Genomic DNA, 18,107 nt, shown 5'->3' with positions numbered 1-18,107 from the left:
TACGGGCTTTCGAGCGAGGAGAGGAGACGGCGCCGAGAGAAGTGAAGGCCTCAGCTCGCAGCTCTCGACCGCAGAAGCCCCAGGGCCGAGTCCGAGCCGGGCCCACGCGAAAGGGCGTCCACGGCCGTCCACTAGGGCCCGGGACGGGACCCGGACACCTTCCAACTGAGTCGGGCGAGGGTGGGAAGGAGCGGCAGAAGGGGCGGGCCAGAGAGGACGCGGGCGCTGGCCTGGCCCTGCTCTAGGGACCCGCGAGCCCGGGCGAGCGGCCTAGGCGCAGGCGAGGAGTAGCCTCCAGCCCGGGTCAGCAGCGCGCGGACTCGCAAGGAGCCGCGGCTCCCGCCTCGAGGACGTTCGTCGGCAGCGTCTGGGGACGGGTGTCTGAGGGAGAGCCGCTGGACGCCGCGGAGGCTCCCGTCCCGCTCTCAGGGGCAAGGCCCTGACCGCAGAGTCAGACCTCCCCCGACCCCCCCGGTCGCCCGGGGCTCTCAGCCCCGCGCCTGCGTCCGCAGAGCGGTTCTCCCGGGACAGAGAAGGGGCCGGTGGCGGACAAGTGGGGCGCAGGCCGTATTTGACCCACTTCCCCGAGTCTGCCTCGAGGTTGACCAGCGGCTAGTGGTCGCTGGCGACCCGCCTGCGCTCTCAAGCCCACCTCCCGTGCAGACAGGCGACCCGACCCCGCCTGGGCAGGTGTCCCGGGGTCTGGCCGTCGCGCCAGGCTCGCCGGGACGCGTCGGGCCGAGGCGCTGCAGGTCTGGCGTCAGCCGCGGGCGGCGCGCGGGCGCTACCCGGGTCATGTGCCCGGGGGCCAAGGCTGAGAGCCCTCCGGCTGACCTGCCCCTTAGTCCAACGGCGCGGCGGGTGGAAGGCGCCTAAACCCGGCTCCTGAAAGCCCGGAGCGCCGGCATCGTCCCGCTCCCGGGTGACCAGAGGGCGTCCTGGACCAGCTGTCGCGTCCCTCGGCGTCTGTGCGGGTGGGGGAGGGGAACCCAGGACGGCTGTACCTTAAGTCTTCGGGCGAAAGTCGACTGGGCCGAGGCAGCAGAGACCGGGATCAGTTAGGGACCACCCGCAACCACTCCCAGGGTGACTGCTCCAAGACTGGTATCAGATGGGCTGACAAAAGCAGACTGCCTAGAAGTCCAAATTCCTAGATGGTGCCTGAAGCAGTCCTTAGGCTGCCCAGTAAAACTATTTTTGCTTCCTTTCTCCCCGCCCTTCCCCCACAGGGAAAAGTCAGCGTCTTCTCCAGATCTTAACCTAGTTGTTCTCACCCCAAAAGAAAACACATCCCTTAACACTGGTCACAGACCAGGGTAACTAAAAATTTTGCCTGGAAATAACAGTCTTTAGACTGAGGTTATTAACTATACAAGCTGTTTTCCTGCTATTTCCTTCTGAAGAAGATGAAAATCCCCAATAAAAGTATTACCACATGCTGGTTAGAGTGAAGGAGAACAAAAGACTTCAGTTTCCCCCCAAAATTTCATTTTCTGATAACTTTACATACCTTGGCATTTTTAAGATTCAGGTGGTATTTTATTGGTAATTTAAACTTAAAGATTGTCAATCAAAATTTTGAAAGTTCATTTTGTCTTAAGTCATTTAAGAAATGACTTATTCTAAAAAACTGAATTTCTTTCCAAAATACCATACTGCCTGCCCATCTCTGCCTTGTTAAGGCACATCTAAAAAAACAATTACTATTATATACTTGAGCATTTTTATAATCATGAGGCAGAATATACCCATATGTTTTCAAATATCTGAAAGTTTTAGGTTCAATATTTTCTTCTAAGGTGGGATAGTTTTTTTGTTTTCATAAAACTGATTAAGAAAAAAGATTGTTACACACAGGCACCCAGTAGCTCATCTGTAATTAAGTATATTTTCTGTGAAACACCAGACTGAGGAGGCTGCCTGGTGGCACTGAGACTGTGGCAGGAAAGAGCATTGTCAGTGCGGGTAATTTTCACCCTGAACACGGTATGTTTGTTTTTAAATTTTAAAATCTTTGTTCAACAGTTGCCAAGACTTCCACCTCTGCTACGAATGTGCATGTGTACAAGGTCTGTGGCTCTGAAGCAGCACAGGACTATATGCTGCAAATGGCTCTCCAATCCAGGTTTAGGAAAACTCTAGACGCCTGCAGTTCTATGATTCAGAGCCTCAACCAACACGAGCCCCTGCAGATGTCTCCTGCTCTGGGGTGGGTGACAGTGTTCCTGGCAGTCTTGTGGGTTAGACAGGGCTCCTGCGTACACAAGTGTGCAGTGGGAAATAGCCCAACTGTAGTAGTGAGAGCTCTGTCCTCCTGGACAAGAGAAGGCGCAAACATCACATTTCTTTCTTCCACAGAAAATCAGTTGGTGAGGTTTATTACTTCATTTTATGAAAACCTAGAAATTCAATGCAAAATGGGTTTCAAACTCCTGGAAATCAGGAAGTACAATATTCTAAATTGAGTGTAAAATATGCCTCATATACTACTCATGCCAGGATTTCCTTGTGGCAAGCAAATTCACAGAGGATCTGCAGTGTATCACATGCAGTGTGGAAACCACACATGTAACTTCCCTTTTAATCGTAATTGCAATACTACAGTAAGTCTGATTTCAGAGCAGGCAAAGTGTGATCAATTTGTAGATCTTTTATATAGCCTATGACTGTCTACATGCAACCCAGCCTATAAGACTCTGTTTCTAAAATTAAGGAGAAATTTGAGAAGAAAACCTTTTGACAGTGGATTTCCCTTTTCCTTTGGCCATAGGTTTGGGGTAAGCTGTTTTTCTATTGTCCTGTCATTTGTTCCAAACCTCACTGGGATGAGGAAATTAACACGAGTTGGATTTAAGATGCTAAGAGAGACTTCCTCCTTGGGATCAGCCTGAAAAAAACATTTCCCACTTTGAAACTAATACCCACACACTACTGCTGCAGTGAGAGAAGCAGGCATTTGCAGAGAGCAAAAATTTCTATGGAACATGAGACAAGGGGTAAGATATACAGAAAAGACAGAGCTTTTCTCCCATTATCCCCAGGGGGAAAAGGTCAGTAACAATACATAACTGTAAAGAGTAAAGAACCAGTTTAAGATTAATGTGCTAACTGGTCCTGGTCTCAATGCATACAGAGAACATCCCCTCCACCTCAACTTCTCATTCTCAATACTTGACTTGTAGAAAACAGGTCTCAGTAGCTCTACACCTATCTTCTAGAAGCTCAAAGGCTGAAAACATAGACATTGTTTAGATTCAGGTATCCTACAACTAACATCAGTCTTTCGCAAAATAGGAGGTTCTCTCTGAATTCTGGAAACAACAGAATTAGATTCCTGAGCAGGCAGTTGCAACTTCTGGACAGACAGCTGGAGGAGACACTTCCAACTTTTGCCGAAGACTAGGAGTATCTGCATCTGGAAGAAAAAAAAAGGTTGGGGCTGGGGCAGTGCTCTTGGGCTCTGAGTGGAGAACACCTGTGTGAATGTATGTATGTGGGTAGGCGAGGTGATGGTTAGCACCTGATTGTATCTTCAGACTGTAACCTATACAGGTGGGACTGATTACTAAGAACACTTGGGCGGGGGGAGGAGTATTTCTGGTGGGTTTGGCAATCTTGAGGTGTCTTCTGCATGGCTTTGGAATTTCAAAGGCCAGCAATCTGCCCATCTTCAGAGGCCACCCCTTTCTATGGGAGAAGAGAATCTCCCAAGGAGGAAGCCAACTGTTCAAGTACATGAACAATCCTCATCCCCTGTAGGCCTGAAGAGAAATTCTGGAGGGTGACACTTTCCTGCTTTCTGAACACATCACCCACCAACTTACCCAGGGCTCTTGCTTCAGTGAAGGCAGGCAAATAGCAGGTAAGGGAAAGGAGATACAACCTTAAAACAGAAATAAACAAGTAAGTATTAGTCTAGCCTCTCCTCCTTACCCTGATCCTTCCCTCCCTGCCTCTGAGAATAAGTCACCAGAGTCCTCTAGAAGACTCTGAGTTTCTGCTCTTAAACGGCTCCTATTCCAAGGAGGAACAAGGTCTGTTTTCTGATGTGGGGCCCCAGATGCTCTGTTATTGCAACTTAACTTTGTCATTGCTTCTTTTCAAAGATTATTTGGATTGAATTGTTTCTTTTGTTTACTATCCAACAAACGACCTCTGCTAATCTTATATTTTATCTCTCTAACATATGGAAAAGCTATTTATTCTAGCCAATCACAATAAAGTGAAGAAAACCCCATTTTATGGAAAAGTATATATCACTAGTCTGTTGATCATTAAAGATATGATTACCAGTGAAAACCCTCCGAAGGTGGCACATTTATGCTTCCAGGAACAGATGGGGACACGCATTTTCCTTGCAAATACTTTTGAAATTGCTCTACTGGTAGCAGTATAAAAATGATATACAGATGCCAGGGCCGGCATGGCCAGGATGAGTGCGCCAGATTTACACAGTAAAGCCTTCACACGCGGGCTGTCAGTTTTGATTGATTTCTACTATACCTCAGGAACTTGTTGACTAGGTAGGGAAACAGTGCAAATAATTCACTGCAGCAAGTCAGATAATTCACACAACCAATCGGTCTGCTTCACTTTCTGGCTGTGACATATGAGCCTTCTCTACAAAGATGCATCATTTTCCAGCTTGAGCAATATTCAATGTCAGGGAAGAAAAGGTATTAAAGCCACACAAAAGGTGGAAGACTATCGCAGGACCAGAAGTTGTTTTAGTAATGGAGGCCAGATCCTGGTCTACTCTAAGTCCTACCAGAGCATTCAGGCCCAATTGTCATTATCATATTGATTAAAAAAAAAAAGTTCATCATAGTGCAATTTTAGGTTTAACGCCAACGGATCGGGAAAGAGCAAAGAATTATCCCACAAAAGCACAACATTCTTACCGCAGGGACGTTTCCCTGTTCCAGTTCATTGATGGAGTTGATTAAGTTTAAATGAAGCAGACACTGGATAAAAGTAAGGGTATTGACCACTGGGCCCTGCGATCCCTGCTTGAAAGGACCTGATACATGCAGAAAAGCAAGATTTGCTAAATGCTCTAATCTTCAATCAAATCTTACATCAATACAGACAAAGTTTGGTAATGAGAGATTCAATGAAGCATGTGGGAGAAAGAATTAATCCTCTTGGTCTAAACTGGCTTCAACTTTGAAGCTTGCTCCGAAGGAAAGATAGTTATCTAAATGCTAAATAAGAAACTTATTGTACTTTTCATGGCATGCTAATCTTTTGTCTATTTCATCTCTATTATGTGTATGCTTCTAGATTGCAGTTGTCATGGTGATTATATCAAGCTATGCTCAGGGGATGGTGGTGAGAAGCCAAGCAGGGATGTGGAGAAGACCCCCACGAAATTCACATTTTGGAAGAATAGAGTGGGAAGGAGTAGGCGGGCACCTAACGCATCCCTGACTCCTGCCCCCTTCCTGTTAGGCCCTGGCCAGTCCATCAAAGGGCAAGGGGCCTGGGGCCTTCCCGCGCCATTTCAGGCAAGGTCCCCTCAGCCAGGCGAGCAGCGTTTGGTGACAGTGGTGGTGGGGAAGGGGTCAGGCATCCTTCCTACCCCAAACGCCTTTCTCCGTAGAGGTTCTCAGCTTTTAGTCCAGAGGCTCCTCCCCCGCCCCCCACCTTCCCTTTGTCGGGGTCACGTGGAGAGGCTGACTGCAGAGGGAACCGAGAGTGGGAGGGCTGCGGACACTCTCTGGCCCTCCCTGCAGGCTGTGCCTCAGGGAGGGAAGTTGAGTCAGACTCTAAGTGCAAGAGAGGAGAGAAAACCAGATCCAGAGAAGCAGTCCACGGAAGCCCTGGCAGGGGTGAAAACTAGAGGGTCACGCAGGGCTCTGGCGACCAAAGGTGACCCTGGGCCCTTTATGTGTTTTACAAAAGTTGCCAAATTAAGATGGGATTATAACTGCTCGAGTCCTTGTCAGGGCTGAAAGGTTGGGAGCCTCAAATATGCCCCAGCAGTGTTGATGAAAAGCTTAAAAAGTAATAAAAGGGAGAAAAGAGCGAGGAAAGTAACATGTATAACTCTTATTAAAGAGAAGAGCCACAGAGAGGTTGTGAACTTGAATCACTGTTTGAACTTTAATTTGTTCATTAACAGGATTTGCCCCTCACTGCGAATGTTATTACTTCCTTTGCCGCTCAGCAACAACTCCAGGCATAATGAAAGAGTCTGGCAAAAAGTTAAATGCCTGGTAATTAATTCATTTAATTGAAAAAAGAGGGAAGAGGGAGAAAGAGAGGTCCCACTGCAGGAGCAGAAGACAGAGGGGTTGGAGGAGGGGGCAAGACTGAAATTTGCATGGAGGCCCTCTCCAAGGCCCAATGCCTGCCACTCATGCAGGACGGCAGACTGGGTCTCTTGTGAGGCTCTTTTCAGCAAAATTAATGCCAGGAGCACCCTGAAGACCCCCTGCCCAAGGCCACCTGCCCCTGATCTGAAGCCCCTAGCCAGGATTTCAGCCAGGAGCTTCTTTGGATGGTCTATTTAGGGTAAAACGGACACCAGAAATCCAAAATTAATGTACACTCAAAAACTCTTTCATTAAAAAGTAGGAAGATGTCTTTTGCTTTCTCCCCTTCCTTCTCTTGGAACAGGTTTCTTACATAGCCTTCTGTTTCCAGGATGGAGTGAAAAGGAGTGTCAAGAGTCAGATATAATCTGCATGCTGACATCTTAATAACCTTACAGCATCATGCTTTCTTTCTACCCACCCCGCCCCCCCCCCACCCCCCGTTTCACAGCAGATTTCAGTAAAGTCAGGGGATGAGAAATGAAATACACTTTATCCCTCTGCTCAGAACATCAGGACAGCCTGCTCTGCCTCTAACCCCACAAGGCCTGCCTTCCCACCCACCACTGCACACAGGCCCCTTACACGTGCACCCTCCTTCTGAAGGCAGCAGTGCATAGTCACAGTTAACTACTGTGACACCCCAGATACCCCAGAGTTATAAGCAACAGGTTGCCCTTATAGCCAAATGAGAGAACAGCAAAATTCCGGAAACCAGCAGAGGTCAGTCATCCTTTCCTACATGTTTAAGGTCTACCACTGAACAGTTTCAATTTTCTCACATTTTAAAAATGGGTTCCATATAATCAGTGTGACTTTCTTTAGAAATACAGTTATCCACTATATATTCTCCCATTACAGAACTATTAGGGACAGAAAAGAGTGGTGAGAGAGACAACATAAATGAATTCACTAGTATCCAAAACCATTTCCTAGGTTTGTGTTTTTAATTAAATCACTTCTAAACCCAAGGGAGAAGACAGTATTTTCTCATCCAAGTCACACTGTCACCAAATAAAGTCATCAAATTACTACTTTGCTGCAGGCTCCTCCCCATTTGACCCAATGCTACTTGGTACTCAACCCTAACCTCAAACACCAAACAATTATAAATGATCTACACTGTGTTTTCCTGAAAACCAGTGATAGGCACACACATATGTGCATTAACAGGAAAAGGAAAGTTTCTTTAAAAAGGACTATTTCATAAGCTGAAGCAAGTTCTAGCATTTATTTAGCATTAAAGTTACTTCCCACCTTCTACAGTCTCTGGATATTGAGTGAGTTCTATTTTCCAAAGCTGTGGACCTATACTGATTTTATTCTGGAAAACTACTGAACTCTAATCTCCTTTTACAAAAGAAACTTTAAAGAGACCACATCAACCTGGTCTAATAACCTTTGTTCTTGTTCAGTCACTAAGTCATGTCTGACTCTTTTGTGACCCTATGGACTGTAGCCTGCCATGTCCATGGGATTTCCAAGGCAGGAATACTGGAGTGGGAAGCCATTTCCTTCTCCAGGGGATCTTTCCCACCCAGAGATTGAACCTGAGTCTCCTACATTGGTAGAAGAATTCTTTACGACTGAGCCATCAGGAAAGCTACTAATAACCTTACCACTATCCTAATCTAGACACTTCCTAGCTTACAGATGCATGAATTTCTTCCTTCCTCCAAAACAGCCTTCAGAGTGCCTTGAGATTAATTTCTCCTAATTAAGGCACTCAAAAGCCTCAAGAGCGCTGACAGTATATAATAACCCCACCCAGCTCCTTAAATCGGCCTTCAAGCCTCCTCTCCACTCTGCCCATAGGCACTAACTGGCCTTTTCTGACTTGTTTTCCAGTACTAGCTTACACCAGCAAGACAGCTCTTCAGGAAGACAGATCCTCTGTTGTCCCCTGAAAACACCACATGAATTATCTTCATTTTATTGAATACTTGTGAGGCGGCAAGCACATGTTAGGCCTTACAAACATTCTCTAATTTCCCTTCAATTTAATGAGATATGACTGTACCCATTTTAGGACTGGAGAAACTGAGAGTAAAGAAATTAAGGTACTTGTCCAACTAAGATCTCAGCAGAGACAGGATTCTTAGGCTTCCCTGTCTGGCTTAAAAACTGGTTTACTTTCCATTTGACATACTCTCACCCCTGCAGTACTGTGTGTTCTCCTTGCCCTCTGGGACACCTTCTCAACTCCAGTATACATATCTGAATCCCAGCCTACAAATCCCAGAGAGAAATTTCCACCTCTATCTTGAAATCTTTCACCATCATCCTAGTCCTTGGCAGTCTGCTGAACCCTTCATTATCTGCAGCTTTTACTTGGCACTCCTATTCTCTGCCCTGTACTGTTAGGTCAGTTTTCATTTACACAGTCCCTTCCAACCATACTGTAAGCTCCCTGAAGAGGGGAATTTGCCTAATATTTCTTTATCTTCCTCACTCTCCAGAGCCTAATGATATAGCTTCCATTTGTTGAACACCTTCATGCACAATAACCCTAAAAAGCAGACACTGTTATTATTGTCCTTTTGCACGTAAACTGGTGCTCAGGGTTCAGAGAGATTAAGAAACTTGCCCAAGCCACTCAGCAAGAAGTGGCAGATGTGAGGTTCAAACACAGCCATCTGAATCAAATGTTTTTTTTCCTTAACCAATACAATGTAGTGGCTCAAACACATTTTGTTTCACACAACATTAATTAATGAAGTGTCGATGTGTGGAGGATCCTCAGTAAACCTCTAGAAAATACCCTCTAACCACGTCTTAAGGTAAGGGCACTGTTTTCCTCTTTAGTACGGCAGACTCTGAAACTCAAGAGAAGAAAGAATGAGTGTATCCATCCCAAGCCACCCCTTCTATTCGCCCCCGCTCCCCGCCCCTGGGTGGTGGGAGCCAGCGCCACCACCGTCTGTATCTGTATTGGTGTTTCTCTGAGATGTGTGTGTGTGCTCAGTCACGTCCGACTCTTTGCAGCCCCATGAGGCAGACTACCCTGTCCCAAGCAAGCTTCTACCTTTTAAAGACACAGGAGAAAATCAGAGAGAGAACTTTTCTAATGGCCTGCTGCTGTGGGAAGAACCACAATTGCAAAAAATACTCACAGTTGACCAATACATGGCACTCCATCTAGTTTCTTGCCTGCTTTCTTCTAAGACATGTAGGTGGCAACAGGGATTCATAAACTCTCTAAGAAAAGAACTTCTAAGAGTACAAGAATCAAGGCCTGGACGCTTGGCTACTTTTCCCCACATGGAGACTGTGGCTTCACTGCCAGTGCTGAAGATCTGGACTTGATAGCACCAAGCAAGCTAACAGGTTTCTTTACTTCCAACAGGTCCAAACAAACAAACAAACAAAAAAGAAAACCTCTTAGGAAGGCAACAGGTACTTCCTATAAATTTGAGAAAAGGGGGAATGATGACTATGATTCACTGTTCTCTAGTATTCATGTGAAAACTAGTCTGTTCTCCTAAATTCCCAAAGATAGGTTTCCATCTTCACTTACATTTTGGTTTTAAATATCTGGACAGCTTAACAACCCTTACCTTGACCTACAAAACCCATGTTGTAGCACACAAAAGCTTGCACACGCACAGCATTTAATAACCCCAGTCCTTCCATTTATTTCATCTCAGATAAGGCTCAAAACCACCCTTGAAATAAATGTACTATATACATTTTGCCTATGAGAAAATGAAAATTTGCCTCAAGTAACACAACTGGTACATGATAAACCTAGTTCCTACTCCTAGTCCAGGATACTTTCTACCATATGGTATTTCCCAATTCTCAGGGCGACTTCCCGTCATTTCTATATTCTTGATCCATGTGAATTCTACAAATCTAAAACCAGTAACCTCTCTATCTGAAAGAGATGGGCCTCAAGCTATACTAACCAGACTTTTTTAAAAATGGCCATACGGAAAGTCCTCCACTCCAATCCTGAAACTATAAACACTATATACAAAATTTAACATTTAGATTCAAACTAAGAAATACCTGGATGGTTCTTTAAATCTATAGAATATTTTGAGTATTTGCTGGGTACCTGATACTTCTTAGTACTTGTAACATAAAATTTAGGAGTTGTTTTGTCTACTAGTAGACAGTCTTTTCCCCAGAAAAAATCCAGAACTGGATCTCTCCACCTTGTCTACTGACCTTTTAGTTGGGTATATCTCTGACATCCAGAGCCCAGCAGGTCCCCTTCCCTAATTTCTAAGCAATAACCAAACTCATCAAAGCAGACAAAACTCAAAGTTCCAGATCTCATAAATGGCTGAAATAAAGATATTCTTTTTGTCTCAGCTCAAGCTTGGTTAATCCCCATATCCAATCGAACTCTGGGGTGAAAGAGAGGAACATACTTGACGACTTGGCACTGTTGCCCTATTTCTTTGTCTGCTGGTTGACCTTCTCTCTGTAAGTTCCATCAGCATTTGCAACATTCAGTTTAAGCAGGAGGACTCTTTCATCTTTGTCCTCTGGTCTTGATCTCTCCTGATCATTACAGTCTGGATCCCTGCTAATCACTAATGATCCTGTGGCCCTCTATATAATACTAAAGATATTAGATCTGAATCCTTAGAAAAATTCCTATTCACCTAATTACATTCTTTCTGCTTTTCTTGGTTCTCCATACAGTCTCAGCTGGTATTGAATTTGAATTATTCCTCAGAGTTTAAATTATTTGCCAGTGGTTTTTGGAAAGGACGTCTCTTAAGTGAATTCAATTAATTATGATTCAAAAGTCCCATGACCCACCTCTTCCCATCTCCACCTCTCTTTTCCTTGAGTGTCTTTCTACCCCATCTCCCATATTCTGGTCATGACTATCATAAGAATTTAAAGTCAGAGTAAGGGGTTTCATGACTCTGTATTTTGCACAGCACATAGCATATTTTTAGCACACATTGGTTCCACTATATATGTGTGTGTGTGTGTGTGTGTGTGTGTATACATACTTTGGGTCTCTATTCACAACCATCTACTTAAAGAAGACAAATGTTTCGACCTACAAGTTAGACTTCACCTACAGTTGAAGAATCACTGAGGTTTTTCTTTTTTTTTTATTGTGGTAAATGTCTTGCTCACTAAATAGAATACAGGTTAAGTTTGATTTCTTAACTGAGTGTGATTCCTATATTTCAAGGAATGTGGGGCACCAAATTTAGAGAAGTATATGTATGTGTGTAATGCTAGTTTCAGTTGTATCTGACTCTGTGCAACTCTATGGACTGTAGCCTGCCAGGTTCCTCTATCCATGGGATCCTCCAGGCAAGAATACTGAAGTGGGTTGCCATTTCCTACTCCAGGGGATTTTCCCAACCCAGGGATCAAACCCACGTCTCTTACATCTGCACTGGCAGGCAGGTTGTTTACCACTAGCGCCACCTGGGAAGCCCAGAGAAGTATATAGGGTAATTCTGATTTTAGCCCATCTTGGATTTTTCCTACCGAATCCCATATTCCAGAATTTAACAGCTTCTAAAATCATAGCAGCAAAATTGAGCTCTTATAAAATCTAGATCAAATTCTTAACAATAAAGCTTTCTGAAATAAGGTGTCTCTATACTGCATTCCAATGGACTTCCCTGTAGCTCAAGATGGTCAAGAGTCTGCCTGCAATGCAGGAGAGCTGGGTTCAATTCCTGGGTTGGGAAGAGCCTCTGGAGAAGGGAATGGCAAACCACTCCAGTATTCTTGTCTGGAGGATCCCATAGACAGAGAAACCCGGCAGGCTACAGTCTGTGGGATTGCAAAGTCAGACACGACTGAGCGCCTAACGTTACTACTACTTATACTGCATTCCATTGTACTAGACATGTACATGATTCTTAGATTAATAATTTGTTGATAATCAAAGAGATGCTGTAAGCTCCAAATGTCCAGTTTTCTCAAAGCTTTCCCTTGGCAGCTACTTTTATTCCAGTGGTGCTACCAATGTTCAAACTACATTTATATAATGACATTAGAATAGTTTAAAAACTACTCAAGAAAGACATCTAATAGTCTTTACAGTTGTTTTGACCTCCAATTATATTCACTGACTTGATCACCCCAGTCTTCAGGGCACAGAAAGGCTTTAAAGGATGATGACTTCCCACTTCCAAAACTTTTAACAAGATGTGCTGTAGGTTCTGAAGAGTACCCAAGTGAAGAGCTTCAGAATGAAGTGTCAACAGTGGCAACAATGGAAACAGAATGCTTCACTCACATAGCATGAGCCAGTTCAGCATATCATCATAAAAATTAAGCCTTTTTAAGGAAAGTTACATATTCTAGAATTATTAAAAGAACATCATAAACCCATTCAATCATGCAGGTCCTTTAAACTTTGTTTTGAAAAGTTTGAGAAAAAAAAATATGGCATTGTGAATAGGGCACAGACTGGAGAAAACTTTCTGATTTCTAATTTTTCTTCTTTTAATTTACTACTTGAGAGTAGTCAATACAATTTTTAATATGAATGAAAGGCCACAGGTTTTTAACTCTTTTATAGTAATATTCCTTAAGCCTGAAGAAGATATACATATTTTCCACATTTCAGTTACATTTCAACAGTTATGCATTATATGCCTATAGGGATCATGTTCAAAGGCAAAGTTGACAGGTTATAAGTATAATGAATAGTTACTGAATTAATGAATTGAGGAAAAGAAAACCGTATCTTCGGTGAACACAGGCAGAGTTCATTATAAAACTAACTCCCATGGGATTTGGTCCATATAAATAAAGTTGCTGACTATTACATAATATCAAGCCTAAAGCTTCTGCTTAGATTTGGATTTAGATTCTGCTTTAGATTTCAGAATTCATTCATTAGGACCCAAGCCATACTTTTGAAGTAATAATTAAGACTGGGTTTTACAGAAAATTTACCTGACTTCCATACCTGAGATAAATGGATCATTTCACACAGCACTTGTGCTGAAAGCATAAGGTTTCTCATTTAAGCTAGCAGACAATTATCTTTCACAACAGAGATATAAACATAACCAGTTTCTTCCCTTTTCCATTATTCCAGTTTTAGAAGATGCTTGGTCTCATAAATACAGCTCTATCACTGGCTTATAAGGACTATTTATTGGGTAGGACACACTTCTCTGTTCCTTGGTTTATGTGATAGAACAGGACTAAGACAAAACCCTCCTCCTTCCTATGGGGGCTTTTGTGAGTACATTGATAAATACCTACAAAATGATAAATGCTACTTTCAGCATTTTGAGAGATGTCAACCAAACACAAAATATTTTTGGTGTGTGAATTAAAATGCCTCTTACTGATGGTCTCAGATGTTTCCTTGTAAGATAAGAGTGTCAAGAACTGACATATATTATCCGTCCTCCAAACTGACATCACACTTCATAATAGCTTGGTATGATGACTGCTGTCAAGATCGCCTGCATGGAACCATCCGTGCCCTAGATTGACAAAATTTATTAGCGTGACAGAAGACTAAAAAACGAAGAGACTTTGAGCTCACGAACTGGGGGGTGGGGGGGGTGGGGGTAGAGGGTGGAGTCGGCTACACGTGAGCAAAGGGCCTCAATCTTTCTTACGGACTAACTTAATTTAGGAAGAAAATGAAAGTTGCCCGGAGGCCTCGTGGGCGGGGGAGGAGAAGGCCAGACTGGCAAGTGCTTGCGACAGAAATAGGACAATACTTTTTTCAAAGCTGAATTCTAGGTAGGAACAGGATTTCCCTTCTCCACGACCACCACGCGACCGCACATTTTGCGGGAAACGAAATGGAAACGAGGGCGCGGCGGCCTGGAGAAGCTGATCCGACGGAGCGGGGTCCTGGGCCGGTCGGCTCGGCGTGGCCTCTGCGTCCGGGGCAGAGTTTTCAAGCTGCGCTCTCGCCGCCTTCCACGGCGCGTGACCCGCCGCCCTCGCGACCTCGGCAGCACCTCCTGGCGCCGACCCGCCATTCCCCTCCTCGCCCTCTTCTGCAGGTGCCGGTGGGCGAGGCGCCCTCCGCGGCCGAGACGCTCCGCACGCGCCCTTCCCCAACTGCGGCGTGAGAACCAGAGCTACCGAAGCCGTGGGCCCCAACTACACACAAAGCCCCCGACGGCGCCGCGGCGCCTCTCCGCCTCGCTACTCCGGTTCCGTGAGCCCAGAGAGCGGCGGTCCACGTTACCGCGCCCGCTCCCGCGGGGAACCCCACCGACAGGAAGCCTCCAGCGGGAGGTGAGATGCCGCTCACGCGAGCACCCCGGCTCCTCTGCCCGACGGAAACTCTCACTTCAGATGAACGGGCGCTACCGCCTGCGGGAGGAGGGGAGCGCGTGGGGAATACTCACACTGGGCCTGGCCCGGCCGCGCCGCGTAGGGACCTCGCCGGGAAAGACGCGCAGGCTCGCGCCGGGGTGCCGAGCGCCAGCAGGTAGCATCCGCGCCGCCGCCTCGGAAGGGAGGCCTCTACCGTCCGGCCGCGGACCTGCAGCCGCCGCCTGCGCGCCGCCGTCGGCCCCGCCCATCGCCCCCGCCCCCGCCCCGTCCCGCCGGGCCCGCCCAGCGGGCCCTTCGGCCCCGCCCAGTCCTGCTCCCCTCATCCCACCCCGCCACTCCTTTCCTGGGCCGGTTCCCTCCCCTCCTGTCTGCCCGCCGGGAGCAATCGGCTCTCTGACTAACGCGAGGCGACGTGGAAATCCTTCCACCAAAATGAGCTGTGATATCCTTTTGATGGCTATAATTTATTCCAAATCGTCCCTGGACTGAAACGATCAATTAGCAGCCCGAAACGCACTGTGAAGTAAATTGTCACACTCTCTATTACAGGATGGTTATCGTATATTTATAAGGTGTGTTTTCTGCAGTCAGAACCAACAAGGTGTTGAGCGATCAGTCATAAACGTGCTTCTTCAAAAAGAGCTGGAAAGAAGCCCCAACATTGAGGGATGGAGGAGGGTTCGTCCTTTAGACAATTACGTCTCCCACCCTCCTACAAGGGTGATGTTTCCTCCTGGCATCTGAAAAGTGCTCTGAGGGCGAGAGCTCAGCGCCAGTTCTGGCTGCTCCTGTGACCGGGGAGCAGCGTCCCTGTGAGCAACAGGGAGACTCGAAGCCCCAAGAGGGGATAGTTTATTATTGTGAGATATAGTTCAAGCATGAGGATCGCACACTCCGTTTTCCCGTTTTCGGCACCATCCTGGAAAATAATGTCTTACTCTTTCCTTCTAAATTTCTAGCAAAATGTTCTCATTCTATACTTGTCTCTTTTCTTCCTCAAATCTCAGGGTGTTGCCCTCCTCTCTCTGTTATTTAAGTGTTATATACTGTAGAGATTATGCCAGGGTGATACAAACATTACCCACGGAGAGAACTCTGCATCCTGAATAGGAATCCCGGCCAGAACGCTTCCATCATTCATAAATGAGATGGCACTAGTTCTGAGAAGGTCTTAAGAAATTCTCACTCCGTCTGGTAGGCTGTCTTGACTGGATCAAGCCATGAAGACAATGTTATTTTCCTCCTGGTCATCCTCAGTGATGTATATGAATATATGAATACATTCAGAACTTTCGAGTTTCCCCTAACAAACTTTCATCACAGTGTCATCCACCAACCACCTATCAATCATTTTTTAAGAAGGATTCTGGTTTGTATCCAGTTGTTCTCTTCCCTGAAAAACAGCTCTAGAGCCCAGCCTACTGATGGTTGTGAGAAAAATTTAGAAACTAGAAGCGTTTCTAGTATGCCTCTGTGGGCAATCAGGTGACATGGAGAGTGAGTCACAGGCAGGGTAGGAGGCAGAGTTTACTCTGCATTTTTTTTTTTAAGTTAACTGCCCCCATGATTTCTGCATGGGGGTACTTGTCTGCAATTCCAACCTCTAAAGAATGGGGAGAAAGGAAGTCTGGTTAGGTATTCGAGGTGTAGGTGCAGCTGTTACCGTTGGGTCTCCCCCAGCATACATGGGGCACTGCACCCTTCTCTCAGAAAGCAAAGGGGCTGGAGACCCTCGCCTCATTTGAGTACCAGCACCAGACCCAGAACTTTCTTCTACAAACCACCTGATAACTTCCAAAGTCGTTAGTTTAAGAGCTAATATTTATTAAGCACTTACTTCATACCTCATACATTTAAGATTTTGATTTAGGATTTTCCACCAAAAAGGTTGTGATGGAGCTGATGATTAGATGAGAGTGGTGAATTCTGGGAGAAGAATGAAATGACAGCTCTTTGCAAAGGAAAGACACTATAGATACTTACACCAGACCTGGGTAGATTACTCTTTCTTTCTCTGTTCTACACTCCCTACATTCCACGATTTCTTTTTCAGACTTATCACCTGCCATCTGGTGTCTAGCCAAAGAGACCTTACCCAAGGTCAGTGATGACTGCCAAGTTTGGGTGGAGGTGGAGGAATAGGGTAGATGCAACAGACCCCAGGGAAAACAGAGCTCCCTGGAGAGAAGCCGTAAGTAGGAGCCATAGCTGGCCAGAGGCCCTTGTCCCAGACCTCAGGCTCTGAGAATGAAATGTTGCTTCCTAATAGACTTTAAATTACCAACATCGCTAAACTCTCCCTTAATAGACTTGTAAAGCTCTGCTTGCTACCTTTTTCCCCCTTCATGTAGAATTTGTAATCAAGAGCCCAATTTTGTCATTTGGAAATACTAATTATCTAATCACGCCATGCTGCATAACGTACTTGTCTGCCCAATTAGCTAGGACAATTATTAAAATTCAGAGGCCTAATTATGTCTCAATTTAATGCTGGCAAACTTGCATACAGAGCAGTAATTAAAATCCTCTCTCTCCCTCTGCCTTTAGGGCAGGGGATGATTAGGCCCTGTCAGGGGGTGTCGTGAACTAAACCAGTGAAGCGTATTGTGCAACCTGACCCTGCATTGTTAAGTGTGTCAACATATTAACCTGAATTCCCTTCAGCCCCCACATAATCACATTTCGTGGAGGAATAAAGGAGCTAAAACATGAAGCATTTTATTAAAAAAACATAAATTCTTTTTAATTAATGCTATGAGAGTTCTGATGAATTTCATGCTTCCAAGTGCTGGAAGACATAAGACTGGTTCATCTAATTATGAGCAAATTTGCTCTTGTTAAAACTACTTTTTTTTTTTTTTTTACTCATTTAAAGAAAATGATTTTTTTGGTGGTGTAATAAAAAAAGGAAAGGAAAAAAACCCTAGCTGGTTGGCTTCCAGTCACACACTTGATTATCAGTTTTGTTTGATGATGGAACACAAGTGAATGTTGATTTCCAAAAGAATCAAACCCAAGACCAGAGGCATTTTTTTAAAAAGGCTAGAATTTAATGCTTGAAAGATATTAATAAAAGTGAAACATTAAAAATCATAATATTGAAACAAATTAAAAATATTTATCATTTGAGCTCATAAGTTTGATGTCTGAAACAAAACTAGGTGCACAGCTTCATGTTGCTTTGGAAGCCTCTCGGCTTGTAGGAACGCAGTCAGTGTGTGTCTATTCTGCTAACATCTCAACTCTCTTCTCCACCAACTAGAGAGCCACAAAACCCATTAAGACCTTCAAAACTGTCCTCTGACTTTTGACTTTCTCTCATGATGGAATACATGATGGATTAGTCATGGACTCTTCTAAAGAACCGAGGCTTCCCTGGTGGCTTGGACAGTAAAAAATCCGCCTTTAATGAGGGAAACCCAGGTTTGCTTCCTGGGTTGGGAGGATCCCTTGGAGAAGGGAATGGCTACCCACTCCAGTATTCTTGTCTGGAGAATTCCATGGACAGAGGAGGCTGGCAGGCTGCAGTCCATGGGTTCT

General features: G+C 45.1%; 1 protein-coding gene across 1 annotated transcript in view; it reads right to left on the bottom strand.

The window, feature by feature from the left end:
* The window catches only part of LOC122436706, a 20,371-nt gene extending 5,573 nt beyond the window's left edge, over window positions 1–14,798 (bottom strand). Inside the window, exons 1-4 of the mRNA XM_043460709.1 lie at window positions 14,639–14,798; window positions 13,613–13,753; window positions 3,825–3,883; window positions 3,275–3,415 (exon numbers count right to left, since the gene is read on the bottom strand). Coding sequence (XP_043316644.1) covers window positions 3,275–3,415; window positions 3,825–3,883; window positions 13,613–13,688 — 276 coding nt within the window. The 5' untranslated portion in view covers window positions 13,689–13,753; window positions 14,639–14,798. The remainder of the gene's footprint in view (window positions 1–3,274; window positions 3,416–3,824; window positions 3,884–13,612; window positions 13,754–14,638) is intronic.
* Between the last annotated feature and the right edge of the window lie 3,309 nt (window positions 14,799–18,107).

The sequence above is a fragment of the Cervus canadensis genome, chromosome 2 (genome assembly GCF_019320065.1).
Source record: "Cervus canadensis isolate Bull #8, Minnesota chromosome 2, ASM1932006v1, whole genome shotgun sequence".
Taxonomy (NCBI): Eukaryota; Metazoa; Chordata; class Mammalia; order Artiodactyla; family Cervidae; genus Cervus; species Cervus canadensis.
The sequence above is the reverse complement of the archived record's forward strand: the minus strand, read 5'-3'. Positions and strand labels throughout refer to the sequence as shown.